We start from the raw sequence: 15,569 nt of genomic DNA, 5'->3' as shown, positions 1-15,569 counted from the left end.
TCAAGCTAAACTCTTGTCAGGAAGTTATTCAAAGCTATAATGTACATCAACATAAATTCAAAGGTGGCTGAGAGTTCTCGATTACATTACAAAACCAAACTGGTCTTCTACCAGGGACTTTAGAGAAACACGTGCTACCTAAGCTAGTTTGCATCTTCAAATGTTAATATTCCTTAAGTTTCTCTAGCCAGTGGAATTTTTTCCTTTAAAGCACTTGTTGCACAAAACCACAAGGTGGCAGAGTTCACGTTCAAATGGGGAAAGCTACTGTAGAAAGTAATGCATTCAAATACAGATCAATTTGGTTTGTCTTGGTGATGATCTGTCCTATGTGGTGAGAATTTATTGTTCAAACCCACAGCAGTTTAAGTACCATTAGTTATATTACTGAATTCCAACTACAGTTATTAATCTGATCAACACTGCCCAATTTCTTTAACAATGACAAAAGTATAGTTTAAAACATAAATTAAAAATATGAATCTCAGCAAGATTTCTCCAACCACTTACTTGTATATACCAAAATAGAATAACACCCATAATAAAAATATTTTCAAGCCCCATTTACATATATCAACATTTATAAACATCCCTTCTACCTATGGCAATATGGGATATAAACAGTCACACAAACCATGGTTCTTACATTTCTAAAGCTTGTAATTTATTTTTTTAAAAAAGACACATAAGCAAAAAAGTTCATCAATAGTACCATAATGAGGGGCACATACACTAAGGAGGCAGAGGGGATACCACATTCAAAGAGGAACAAGATACCCCTCTAGGCAGATAAGGAAAAATACTCCCCAAATTTTAGTCTGGCAGGATTTCAGCTGGACTAAAGCAGTGAGCAGAACTTCAAGGATAGAGAAGGGAGGATTTTCTGGAAGCAGCATGATCCAAACAGAGGTTAAAAGTTCAAAAAACTTGTTTAGGATATGAAAAAGAAAAAAACCAAGTCTGGCTGGGACAAAGAACTCCTATAAGTAATGTGGGATTAATCAGGAAAGATATGTTAAGCCCACATTACAGTACCCTGACTGTCAGTTCTAAGGTGTTGTTTTCACTGGCATTTTACCTGGCTAAAATAAAATCAGTTTAATAAATTTATTTTTAAATTTTATTCTACATAGTCATCTGTGTAACTAAGAAATACATGCATACTAGCATCTCAATTTGCATGAAAAAAGAACAAACACAAAGAGAATAGCCTAACCTCGTTGGTCACAGTCAATTCCTTAAGTGTGATCAACACTGCTGAGCGTTCCTCTGCAGAGTGTACTTCAGCTGTGTGGTTTTCTTGAACAACACTTAGCAACTGAGCCAGGGCTGAGATTTTGCCAGGTGGGTGTAACGAAGGGCAACGGAATGAGGTAGCTGAGCTTCTGAGAGTGGTGGAAGTGACTTAAACTTGGCAGAGAAGCAAAGACAGAAGGGGGATGAGAGAAAAAGAAGGTAAAGGGGGTAAGAGGTGGGAGGCTTCAACTAGTCTGGGACCAGGTACAGGTGACAGTGAGACAGTTGGATGAAATGCAAGTTATGACCAAAGAGGAGTAAGCCCAACTTCAAGATTTCTGGGGCAGAAAGTCCAGAAGATCCACAGGGTGGCCGTGAAAGTAAGTGGCAGAAACTGCATGGAGGTAAAGGACACTGGAAATTGGAAGGTAAAAAGGTGCCAGATGAAACTCTTTACTGTAAGCTGTGAGTCTCAAAAAGTCAGCGGAATTCAAAGGATACACACTTCTGTTGGACCATCTATATATATGCCAAGGGCAGGGTGGTAAAGGCAACTGCAATCCGCTTTGTTAAGAATCACGGGGGAGGGACTTCCCTGGTGGTCCAGGGGTTAAGAGTCCGCCTTCCAATGCAGGGGATGTGGGTTCGATCCCTGGTTGGGGAACTAAGATCCTGCATGCCGAGGGGCAACTAACCCTGCACACCGCAACTACTGAGCCTGAGCACTTTAGAGCGCACACGCCACAACTAGAGAGCCCACACGCCGCAACTACTGAGGCTGTGCCCTCTAAAGCCCGTGCACCACAACTAGAGAGAAGCCCGCATGCAGCAACAAAGAGCCTGCACTCCACAACAAAAGACCCCATGTGCCGCAACGAAGATCCCGCTGCCGCAACTAAGACCCAATGCAGCCAAATAAATATTTTTTAAAAAAAAAAGAATCATGGGGGAGGCTGTCAGAGCTGCAGAGAGCTGTGGAGACAGATGGCAGGAAACTCCAAGAAGAAGGACCAAGGAGCAATCATCTGGAATCCACGTCAAGGGGGCCCTACAAGTCACAAAACCAGTCACTTTTTGTTCTTGTTTTATTTGACCTTTCCACAGCAATCTGCACTGATAACCACATCTTCCTTCTTGAAATCCTCCCTTCTACTGGCTTCCACGACAGGTCATATTCTGAGTTTTCTTCTACTTCTCTGGCTCTTGCTCAGCAGGCTTGTTGGTTTTAACTCCCTTTTAGGCTATCTTCCCTTTCCACTCTACCCTCTCTCTGTGGGGTATATCTTCTACATTCATGGTTTCATGATTTTAAAATATCTATCTCCAGCCAGTCTGGTCTGAGTCCCAATGCTTACACAACATCTTCAAATAGACATCTCAGAATCTCCTCATACTCAACGATGTCCTAAATCAACACCTCCAAATGTGATTCTCTTCCGGGATTCCCTGTCTGAGGAACAGGCACCACCTTTCACAAAGGTGCTTTCACAGAGGAACTTGGACATCTCCTCAAAACCTCTTTCCTCCTCAACCTCACAACTGTCCAACTACCAAACAGTGCCCATTTTTATGTTCTATATCCACCTAGTTCTGTCCCCACAACTGCCATCTTTCAAAAGCTTCTATCATCTCTTACCTATATTCAAGTTCCTATACTCATGCCAATCTGTCTGTGCACTAGCCCCTACCTCCCCTTATTTCTTCCTAATTAGGTCTAAGTTCAGCTCAACTGCCCTTTGTCAAGGAACACCCCACTCCTCCAGACTAGATGAGGTCCTTCCTCTTATATGCTGAGAAGGAGGGTAGAGTGGAGGACTGTGGGAGAGTAGAACAGCTAGAGACATAGTAGAACAGAATCACTGAAGCTGGCTACCATTAATTTAATAGTGGGTCCAATTTTCCCAGTTTATATAATGACTTCATTTAAACACTCGTTAGATATAAAAGAACCAAAGTTGGTTAATCAGGAACTCATTTCAGAACTTCCCTATTGCCTTAAGTGAACTCAAAACTTGAGAGATTCAACACCTTACTTAGTTAACTTCTCAGTTGCTTTATAATCATTGCTGACTAATAGCCATCATCATTCTCCTCAAAAGAATTAAACATATACAACAGGGGCTGGCACCACTGAGCTGCAACAACTTCCAACTGACCAAAGTCAGGGCAAAGTACCAGGGAAAAACCTTTGCAGGTAGGCAATTTCCAGTCCATCTAGCAGGATATAATCTTCAATACTGTCATCACCAGCTCTTTAAAAACTAAGTATCAGGAAGGGGAGCTAACTCTTCTTGTTTGATTATTCCTCTGTGCAAAATAGTAAGAAAAAGATACACCCAACAGATAAAAAACACATAAGCAAAACAAACAGAAAACAAAAAACTAGAGTGAAGTGGAATCATGAAAAGAAAAAAATTGTACCTGTAAAGAAGCCACCTAGAGGAGGCAAGGAGCTTTATATGAACTCCTTCGAATTCTTCACTAAGCCAAATCACGTCATGGTCCCAACTCCTCTGACTTCTAAGTTTGACCATGCAATTGGCTAAGGCTCCTTATCAATGCCGAGACTGGTTCTTCCCATACTGCACCATTTAACGGTAATTCAGTCCACAAATATTTATTCTCCACATACTAAATCCCAGGTACTACGCAAAGTGCAGCAGAATCAAAGATGTCTAAGACTAGGGCCACCTATAATATAATGCGACAAACGCTATTGTGTTTGTATTAATAAGCTATGTATTCACACAGGAAGTAGTGAATAATGCTTTAGGGGAGGTTGGTCCGTGGACTGGCAGCCAATCCACACACTTATGTCAGGGTATAAATTAGCTATGTCCCTAAACAAAATATATTTAGTTCAGCTGACATTTTCTTCTTACGAAGACTTTCTCAATGAAGAAAGTAAGGTATAGATTTATATTCTGGTACAAGTTCCTTATCTTGTTACAGACTAGCACTCTGACAGCATTGAGATAGAGGAAATGAAGAAGAAGAAGAGAATGACAAATCAGGTGACACTTAAGACAGGTCTTAGGACTTCCCTGGTGGTCCAGTGGGTAAGACTCTGCATTCCCAATGCTGGGGACCTGGGTTCAATCCCTGGTCGGGGAACTAGATCCCACATGCATGCAGCAAGTAAGAAGTCCGCATGCCGCAACTAAGATCCAGAGCAGCCAAAATAAATAAATAAATACATGTTAAAAAAAACAAAACAAAACAGGGGGCTTCCCTGGTGGCGCAGTGGTTGAGAGTCCACCTGTCGATTCAGGGGACACAGGTTCGTGCCCCGGTCCGGGAGGATCCCACGTGCCGCGGAGCGGCTGGGCCCGTGAGCCATGGCTGCTGAGCCTGCGCATCCAGAGTCCGCAACGGGAGAGGCCACAACAGTGAGAGGCCTGCATACCGCAAAACAAACAAACAAAACCCAACAGGTCTTACAAGATAAATAAGATTCTGCCGGGAGATAAAGAGCAAAAGGCATTCTAGTATACCCTACTCCTGGTGGCCTAGATTCTTACCCTAGATTATTACATTTGTTAGCCAAGGATGCTCTTAAAATTCTATTAAATCCATTGAGTCCATGTTGACTGCTGACTGGCTGGACCCAGGTTTACTTGCTTAAGAATTAATTTCCTCTGATTGTCCTTCACCCTCATCTAACTCTTTACACAGTATTAATAATGGATAGTTGCATACACATTTGCTGAATTCTATTTGTTCTTGGTTGGTTCTAAATCTTTACGTTTATGCTGGTTTTCCTCAGAATTACCTTTCAGGCTTTAAAGGGCAGTAGCTAACTCTCTCACATAACAGTGCAACATTTCACACAGCTCTTCACATACACACATACAGGGGCTTTAAGCTGAAAACTTTAAGTTGAACGAAGTACAACTTTAACCTGCTGGTTAAAAGTTTTTAAGTATCCTTCTTGACCTGTGAAGGTAACTCTTCCTATCTGAGGCTCTCCTCATTTTTCAATTCCAGAAAAACAGCTATTGACTTAAAAGTGCTGCTGACCATCCTAATAGCTCTGACTTGGTCTTCTGTTTCAGGATGAAGCATCCTGGTCCTATCCTGAGACAACAGCATCCTCATGGGATTTTTCATTGGTAGATTCTAGCTAGACATCTTTTAAGCTTTCTTCCCTTATAAGCATAAAGCTACAAGTCACATGGTAAGACTCAAATTTCTTAGACTTTAATTACAGGAAAACATTTCTCGTCTTTTTATGGATAAGGACAGGCACGTGTGTATCTTGTCACTGCTGTACTCCCTCTGCCTAGCACACTCCAATCATTCAACAACTTTTTTAAAGTAATCAAAACAATAAACATAACAAAGTATTATACATTTTTTTAAAAAATAGCACTCACCCATCACTGCCTCAGTATTGAATATTTAACAGAGGGGGCATGTAGTGGCTCCCCTCAAAGAGCAAGGTCCCATTATGACATCATTTATGAAGAGTTCCTATTAGGTCTACCAAAAGCTACATTCAAATAGCCTCATATAATATAGTTTACAGTCCTATTCCCTACTACCAACGTTATAAGGGAATGCAATGAATCAAAACTGCAATAATAAATACTGTGTGTTTATTATACGTCAAGTAATGATACTCCCTAAGTCACTATATACCAATTCTGAAGAATGACAAAATTAGGACTGGTCATTTTCCATTGAATATTTGCAACATTATAAAAGACCAAATTTCCATGGGTGAGCCTGAACCAAGATGGTGGAGCAGAAGGGATGTGCTCTCACTCCCTCTTGCGAGAACACCAGAATCACAACTAGCTGCTGGACAATCATCGACAGGAGGACACTGGAACTCACCAAAAAAGATACCCTACATCCAAAGACAAAGGAGAAGCCACAATGAGATGGTAGGAGGGGCGCAATCACAATAAAATCAAATCCCATAACTGCTGGGTGGGTGACTCACAAACTGGAGAACACTTATACCACAGAAGTCCACCCACTGCAGTGAAGGTTCTGAGCCCCACGTGAGGCTTCCCAACCTGGGGGTCCAGCAACAGGAGGAGGAATTCCTAGAGAATCAGACTTTGAAGGCTAGTGGGATATGATAGCAGGACTTCGACAGTACTGGGGGAAACAGAGACTCCACTCTTGGAGGGAACACACATGGTAGTGTGAGCATCGGGACCCAGGGGAAGGAGCAGTGACCCCATAGGAGACTGAACTAGACCTACCTGCTAGTGCTGGAGAGTCTCCTGCAGAGGCGGGGGGTGGCTGTGGCTCACCATGGGGACAAGGACACTGGCAGCAGAAGTTCCGGGAAGTACTCCTTGGCATGAGCCCTCCCAGAGTCTGCCATTAGCCCCACCAAAGAGCCCAGGTAGGCGCCAGTGTTGGGTTGCCTCAGGCCAAACAACCAACAGGGAGGGAACCCAGCCCCACCCATCAGCAGTCAAGCAGATTAAAGTTTTACTGAGCTCTGCCCACCAGAGAAACAACCAGCTCTACCCACCACCAGTCCCTCCAATCAGGGAACCTGCACAAGCCTCTCAGATAGCCTCATCCACCAGAGGGCAGATAGCAGAAGCAAGAAGAACTACAATCCTGCAGCCTGTAGAACAAAAACCACATTTACAGAAAGACAGACAAGATGAAAGGGCAGAGGGCTATGGACCAGATGAAGGAACAAGATAAAACCCCAGAAAAACAACTAAGTGAAGTGGAGATAGGCAACCTTCCAGAAAAGGAATTCAGAATCATGATAGTGAAGATGATCCAGGACCTCAGAAAAAGAATGGAGGCAAAGATCGAGAAGATGCAAGAAATGTTTAACAAAGACCAAGAATTAAAGAACAAACAAACAGAGATGAACATTACAATAACTGAAATGAAAACTACACTAGAAGGAATCAATAGCAGAATAACTGAGGCAGAAGAACAGATAAGTGACCTGGAAGACAGAATGGTGTAATTCACTGTTGTGGAACAGAATAAATAAAAAAGAATGAAAAGAAATGAAGACAGCCTAAGAGACCACTGGGACAACATTAAATGCAACAACATTCGAATTATAGGAGTCCCAGAAGGAGAAGAGAGAGAGAAAGGACCAGAGGAAATATCTGAAGAGATTAGAGTCGAAAACCTCCCTAACATGGGAAAGGAAATAGCCACCCAAGACCAGGAAGCACAGTGAGTCCCATACAGGATAAACCAAAGGAGAAACACACCTAGACACGAAGTAATCAAATTGGCAAAAATTAAAGACAAAGAAAAATTATTGAAAGCAGCAAGGGAAAAACAACAAATAACATACAAGGGAACTCGCATAACGTTAACAGCTGACTTAGCAGAAACTCTACAAGCCAGAAGGGAGTGGCATGATATACTTAAAGTGATGAAAGGGAAGAACCTTAAAGTGATGAAAGGGAAGAACACCAAGATTACTCTACCCAGCAAGGATCTCATTCACATTCAGCAGAGATATTAAAACCTTTACAGACAAGCAAAAGCTCAGAGAATTCAGAACCACCAAACCAGCTTTAAAACAAATGCTAAAGAACTTCTCTAGGCAGGAAACACAAGAGAAAAAAAAGGACCTACAAAAACAAACCCAAAACAATTAAGAAAATGGTCATAGGAACATACATATCGATAATTACCTTAAGCGTGAATGGACTAAATGTTCCAACCAAAAGACACAGGCTCCAACCAAAAGACACAGGCTGGATACAAAAATAAGACCCATTTATATGCTGTCTACAAGAGACCCACTTCAGACCTAGGAACACACAGACTGAAAGTGAGGGGATGGAAAAAGATATTCCATGCAAACGCAAATCAAAAGAAAGCTAGAGTAGCAATACACATACCAAATAAAATAGATTTTAAAATAAAGAATGTTACAAGAAACAAGGAAGGACACTACATAATGATCAAGGGATCATTCCAAGAAGAAGATATAACAATTATAAATATACATGCACCCAACATAGGAGCATCTCAATACGTAAGGCAACTGCTAACAGCTATAAAAGAGGAAATCGACAGTAACACAATAATAGTGGGGGACTTTAACACCTCACTTACACCAATGGACAGATCATCCAGTCAGAAAATTAATAAGGAAACACAAGCTTTAGATGACACAATAGACCAGAGAGATTTAATTGATATTTATAGGACATGCCTTCCAAAAACAGCAGATTACACTTTCTTCTCAAGTGCACACGGAACATTCTCCAGGATAGATCACATCTTGGGTCACAAATCAAGCCTCAGTAAATTTAAGAAAATTGAAACCATATCAAGCATCTTTTCAGACCACAAGGCTATGAGATTAGAAATCAATTACAGCGAAAAAAACGTAAAAATTACAAACACATGGAGGCTAAACAATACGCTACTTAATAACCAAGAGATCACTGAAGAAATCAAAGAGGAAATCAAAAAATACCTAGAGACAAATGACAATGAAAACACAACAATCCAAAACCTATGGGATGCAGCAAAAGCAGTTCTAAGAGGAAAGTTTATAGCAATACAAGCCTACCTCCAGAAACAAGAAAAATCTCAAATAAACAATCTAACCTTACACCTAAAGGAACTAGAGAAAGAAGAACAAACAAAACCCAAAGTTAGCAGAAGGAAAGAAATCATAAAGATCAGAGCAGAAATAAATGAAATAGAAACAAAAAAACAGTGGCAAAGATCAATAAAACTAAAAGTTGGTTCTTTGAGAAGATAAACAAAATTGATAAACCATTAGCCAGACTCATCAAGAAAAAGAGGGAGAGGACTCATTAAAATTAGAAATGAAAAAGGAGAAGTTACAACAGACACTGCAGAAATACAAAGCATCCTAAGAGACCACTACAAGCAACTCTATGCCAATAAATGGACAACCTGGAAGAAATGGACAAATTCTTAGAAAGGTATAACCTTCCAAGACTGAACCAGGAAGAAATAGAAAATATGAACAGACCAATCACAAGTAATGAAATTGAAACTGTGATTAAAAATCTTCCAACAAACAAAAGTCCGGGACCAGATGGCTTCACAGGCAAATTCTATCAGACATTTAGAGAAGAGCTATCCCCCACCCTTCTCAAACTCTTCCAAAATATAGCAGAGGGAGGAACACTCCCAAACTCATAATTTGAGGCCACCATCACCCTGATACCAAAACTAGACAAAGATACTCCAAAAAAAGAAAATTACAGACCAATATCACTGATGAACATAGATGCAAAAATCCTCAACAAAATACTAGCAAACAGAATCCAACAACACATTAAAAGGATCATACACCATGATCAAGTGGGATTTACCCCAGGGATGCAAGGATTCTTCAATATACGCAAATCAATCCATGTGTTACACCATATTAACAAACTGAAGAAGAAAAACCATAGGATCATCTCAATAGATGCAGAAAAAGCTTTTGAAAAAATTCAATACCCATTTATGATAAAAACTCTCCAGAAAGTGGGCATAGAGGGAACCTACCTCAACATAATAAAGGCCATATGTGACAAACCCACAGCAAACATCATTCTCAATGGTGAAAAACTGAAAGCATTTCCTCAGGAACAAGATCAGGAACAAAACAAGGATGTCCACTCTCACCACTATTATTCAACATAGTTTTGGAAGTCCTAGCCATGGCAATCAGATAAGAAAAAGAAATAAAAGGAATACAAATTGGAAAAGAAGAAGTAAAACTTTCACTGTTTGCAGATGACATGATACTATACATAGAGAATCGTAAATATGCCACCAGAAAACTACTAGAGCTAATCAATGAATTTGGTAAAGTTGCAGGATACAAAATTAATGCACAGAAATGTCTTCCATTCCTATACACTAATGATGAAAAATCTGAAAGAGAAATTAAGGAAACACTCCCATTTACCACTGCAACAAAATGGATAAAACACCTAGGAATAAACCTACCTAGGGAGACAAAAGACCTGTATGCAGAAAACTGTAAGACACTGATGAAAGAAATTAAAGATGATACCAACAGATGGAGAGATATACCATGTTCTGGGATTGGAAGAATCAATATTGTGAAAATGACTGTACTACCCAAAGCAATCTACAGATTCAATGCAATCCCTATCAAATTACCAATGGTATTTTTTACAAAACTAGAACAAAAAAATCTTAAAATTTGTATGGAGACACAAAAGACCCCAAATAGCCAAAGTGTTGAGGGGAATAAATGGAGCTGGAGGAATCAGACTCCCTGACTTCAGACTATATTATAAAGCTACAGTAATCAAGACAATATGGTACTGGCACAAAAACAGAAACATAGAACAAGATAGAAAGCCCAGAGATAAACCCACGCACCTATGGTCAACTAATCTATGACAAAGGAGGCAAGGATATACAATGGAGAAAAGACAGTCTCTTCAATAAGTGGTGCTGGGAAAACTGGACAGCTACATGTAAAAGAATGAAATTAGAACACTCCCTAACACCATACACAAAAATAAACTCAAAATGGATTAGAGACCTAAATGCAAGACCAGATACTATAAAACTCTTAGAGGAAAACATAGGAAGAACACTCTTTGACATAAATCACAGCAAGATCTTTTATGAGCCACCTCCTAGAGTCATGGAAATAAAAACAAAAATAAACAAATGGGACCTAATGAAACTTAAAAGCTTTTGCACAGCAAAGGAAACCATAAACAAGACGAAAAGACAACCCTCAGAATGGGAGAAAATATCTGCAAACGAATCAATGAACAATGGATTAATCTCTAAAATATATAAACAGCTCATGCAGCTCAATATTAAAAAAACAAACAACCCAATTCAAAAATGGGGAGTAGACCTAAATAGACATTTCTCCAAAGAAGACATACAGATGGCCAAGAAGCACATGAAAAGTTGCTCAACATCACTAATTATTAGAGAAATGCAAATCAAAACTACAATGAGGTATCACCTCACACCAGTTAGAATGGGCATCATCAGAAAATCCACAAACAACAAATGCTGGAGAGGGTGTGGAGAAAAGGGAATCCTCTTGCACTGATGATGGGAATGTAAATTGATACAGCCACTATGGAGAATAGTATGGAGGTTCCTTAAAAAACTAAAAATAGAATTACCATATGATCCAGCAATCCCACTACTGGGCATATACCCAGAGAAAACCATAATTCAAAAAGACACATGTACCCCAACGTTTACTGCAGCACTATTTACAATAGCCAGGTCATGGAAGCAACCTAAATGCCCATCGACAGATGAATGGATAAAGTACATATATACAATGGAATATTACTCAGCCATAAAAAGGAACGAAATTGGGTCATTTGCTGAGACATGGATGGATCTAGAGACTGTCATACAGAGTGAAGTCAGTCAGAAAGAGAAAAACAAATACCGTATGTTAACGCATGTATGTGGAACCTAGAAAAGTGCTACAGATGAACTGGTTTGCAGGGCAGAAGTTGAGACACAGATGTAGAGAACAAACGTACAGACACCAGGGTGGAAAGCCACGGGGGGTGGTGGTGGTGGTGGTGTGATGAATCAGGTGATTGGGATTGACATGTATACACTGATGTGCATAAAACTGATGACTAATAAGAACCTGCTGTATAAAAAAATAAATAAAATTCATTGAGGACTAATAACCTGCTGTATAAAAAATAAATTAAATATTTTAAAAAATAAATTAATAAAATAAAATAAAATTCAAAATTTTAAATAAATAAATAACAAAAGACGAAATTTCCTTTTTCAAATTGTTCCGTAGGGCCAGAACGGTCATTATTTTCAAGTCCTCAGCCTTGCCACAGTAAAAGAAAATTGTTTCACTAGTTCGTAACTCTTTACTCACTTTCTTCTTTCTTCCCTCCATCTTGCAATCTCCTCTGGAGTGTCTAACTTGATTTTCTTCATACCAGGAGCATGCGTCTAAGGGGAAAATGTCTGCTGAATATCAAGAAGCGTATTGTATGCTTTTGACTAAATCTCAAATATTATGGGGGATAATGGAGACTGTGTACCCAAAAGTAAATTTACTAGCAGAGACAATTTTAAAACTAAGTAAGCAAGCTTTATCTATCCTTATTATGACTTTTCCTTTAAAGGTAAAAGAATTTTTCTCTTGTCTTTAGATTAGTACTACTGATAGGAAAAAAGTCATAATATCATTTTGGTTACAAAGTAAATGTCACCGAATACTTGATTGATATTAAATACCCAAATGAATTACCTACCAACCAAAGTTAAGAAAGTTAGCTAGAGAAATAATGAATATACAAAACAATTTGAAACAGCATGGTATAGTAAAACAATTTGCCATCATGAAATTGAAGTGCAGGGGTCAGCTCTGAGACCCTTGGCAAATCATTTTACCAATCTGTTAAATAGGGCCAAGATTTATTTACTTTACACAGTGGCTTACAAGGATAAAATTGAATAGTAGATGTAAAAATGCCTTACAAAGTACAGTGTTCTGTGAATGTTACTCATTAGTAGGCTATGTAAATAGAGAGCTATGAAGATAATAAATCAATGCAATAAAAAGAGCATGTAACAAACAAAAAAAGAACTTACATTTCTCCAATGGAATTGGACAATCTTCTCATGTGCACTAAAAGAGCAATCTACCTCAGGGCACTGTAAGAATTTTTAAGAAAGGCTACTCAATGCTTTCCATAAAAAATTTACCTTACTACTATATATACAGACATATTCTGGTCATATTACATAGTATCCCGTCTATGTGGTGTTATCACTGAATACCTAAAACAAAAATCACTCCAAACAGAGTTGCACTCTCTAAGTATATAGTACAGTAATGCATATCATTTACTTCTCCACTTGAGTGAATGCACGACATCAGCAATGTTGTAAAATGTTCTTAATTCCTAAAGTTAAGGGGCACGCCTACAAACTGAAAGAGAACCTTACCAAACTAAGAACTTTCTTTTTAACTTTTTTACTTCTCAAATATCCTGGTTAAAAGTACTTAATACGGTGTAAACCATCCGTAGACAGCGCTGGGCCAAGGCAAATTACACTGTGTGGTTAGTCAAGGGCAGCCTTAAAGGAGAAAGAACTCACAAAGGCGCACAGAGCAACTGGAGGAGAGGCCCAGCCTCTCACAGAGCAGACGAGGCGCATACATACAAACAGCTGCCAGACCTCCCTTCTCTTTTACTGTCATCTCACACTTCCTGAAGCAGTGGGCTTCCCACCCTCAAACTGCAAATCCCAGAGTTACTGTCCCAATTTGGCAAGTCATCTAACAACATTTCTATGAAAACTATAAACTTTTAAGGGAAGGAAGCTCAGAATTTCTACCAAATACACCCATTTTGCTAAATAAATATCAGGACAACTAAGAAAACCTACTTTCATATGTTCGGACATGTGTTTATCATACTTCTCTTGATTTTTAAAACCACGATCACAGGTATCACAAAAATAGTGAAAAACTGGTTCCTTTCTTTTCTGCAAACAAAAATGAAGAGGCATTAGACTTTCGGTGAGAACTCTAATCATCAGTAAAAATACAGTACATATTTTGATTTTTCACACAAGCCTTACAGGTGGCAAACACTTCTGAATACATTTTTCATGAAGGGATGATTCTGTTTTTATTTTTAACAAATACATTAGGAAAAGCCAGGCTTGTTAAAAAATTTTAAATCTGAGTAAAGCTAATATAAATTGTGAGTAGATTTAAAATTGGTAATCTAATTAAAACTTAATAGAGCATATGTCAAAATGACCTAAAAATAAATATTCAGGGTAAAACAGTATTTTTTCTTTTAGGAAAAACAAGTGCGTGCGTGCGTGTGTGTATATTTTAACTACAGAATGAGAAAAAAAGAACTATTTAGGTAAATATTAGTTTTTTTAAATTCCCAATTTACTATTTTTATGTTTAAACATAAAACAAAAATGATTATTACAATGATAGGCTATATAGGGCCCCAATTGTTCAATGTTGAGATTATGTTAATAAACATACTTTCACAATATTTTGTTAACATTAGTTACATAGTTTTGATGCCGAAATGAAGGGTACTAATCTCATGCTGTAGATTTACTCAATTTATTCTAAACTAATAAAATTATTTACACATCTTAGAAGTTGAAAGACCAGATTATAAGCTACATCAGAATAAAAGAAGCCTATTTTAAGACTCAGTTTCTGAACATAATGAAGGGTTGTTCCTCATTAAAAAAAACAAAAACTTTTAATTTCATCCTTCTCCTCCCAATATGCTAATAAAATAAATAAATTAAATATATAATATATATTATGTATAATATATATATTACACTTTTGTTTACTTCATTGAAGTTTAATGACATTTACATTTATCTGTAATCATAATTCCCCATTATATTTACTCCTGATACTATACTGAAATGGATTAAATGTTTTCTTTTTCTACAATTTCTCCATTTATTTCTCAAAAAGATTTTGCTTGAAGTTTTTACTTTCAGCCAAGACCCTTAAAGATCCTTTTACGCAAGGCTCTGCTGTGTCAATAATGAATGCAAAACACTGAGACAGTTATGATTGAAACACAAGATATGAAACAGTGACATAGGGACCAAAGTGTCACATTCAAGAACATCTTAAAAAATACCCTTTTTTTCTGTTTTCTCCTGGGAAACATGTTGAAGTCATTGACCTTTGCATCATGTTTTCGTGGAAGATAAGAATGTTTAACTGAAAAACAAAATGAGACCCAGAAATGTTTGCAACTATACAATTATTTAAAATTTTGCTACAGAATGTCATAAATACTTGAGAAAAACAGTGGTAAACTACTTCTAGGCAGAATAGTAATTCAAACAAATTAACAAAGATTAAGACTAGTTTACCAAATAAACATTTTTCAAATTAATACATATTGGTAAGATTACATGTCCATAGATACTTTGGATGTCTAAGTAAAGGAATGGACAAGCTAACCTGGTAAAATTCCTTGTAGTTATTTCAAACATTAGAAACGTAAACCGGGGACTTCCCTGGTGGTCTAGTAGTTGACTCTGTGCTCCCAATGCAGGGGGCCTGGGTTCAATCCCTGGTCAGGGAACTAGATCCCACGTGCCGCAACTAAGAGCCTACATGCTGCAACCAAAGATCCCACACGCCGCAATGAAGATCCCATGTGCCGCAACTAAGGCCCAGCGCAGCCAAATAAATAAATAAATAAATAAAAATATTTTTAAAAAGAAAAAAGAAATGTAAACGGTGCTGGAGCCGAATGGAGCTCTTTCAGCATCAATTTTACATCAGGAAAACAGACCCTTGTGAAATATATTTCTTCTCAAATATTTTTCCTTTCTTATTGCCA

General features: G+C 38.3%; 1 protein-coding gene across 1 annotated transcript in view; it reads right to left on the bottom strand.

Moving 5' to 3' along the window:
• NUFIP1 (nuclear FMR1 interacting protein 1) overlaps positions 1–15,569 on the bottom strand; it is a gene marked incomplete at its 5' end in the record, with an annotated part of 44,105 nt that overhangs the window by 26,477 nt on the left and 2,059 nt on the right. Inside the window, 4 exons of the mRNA XM_082859553.1 lie at positions 12,083–12,159; positions 12,805–12,867; positions 13,606–13,704; positions 14,856–14,938. Of these exons, the coding sequence (XP_082715679.1) occupies positions 12,083–12,159; positions 12,805–12,867; positions 13,606–13,704; positions 14,856–14,938 (322 nt within the window). The remainder of the gene's footprint in view (positions 1–12,082; positions 12,160–12,804; positions 12,868–13,605; positions 13,705–14,855; positions 14,939–15,569) is intronic.

Source organism: Leucopleurus acutus (genome assembly GCF_964270905.1).
Source record: "Leucopleurus acutus genome assembly, chromosome: 18".
Lineage (NCBI taxonomy): Eukaryota > Metazoa > Chordata > Mammalia > Artiodactyla > Delphinidae > Leucopleurus > Leucopleurus acutus.
The sequence above is the reverse complement of the archived record's forward strand: the minus strand, read 5'-3'. Positions and strand labels throughout refer to the sequence as shown.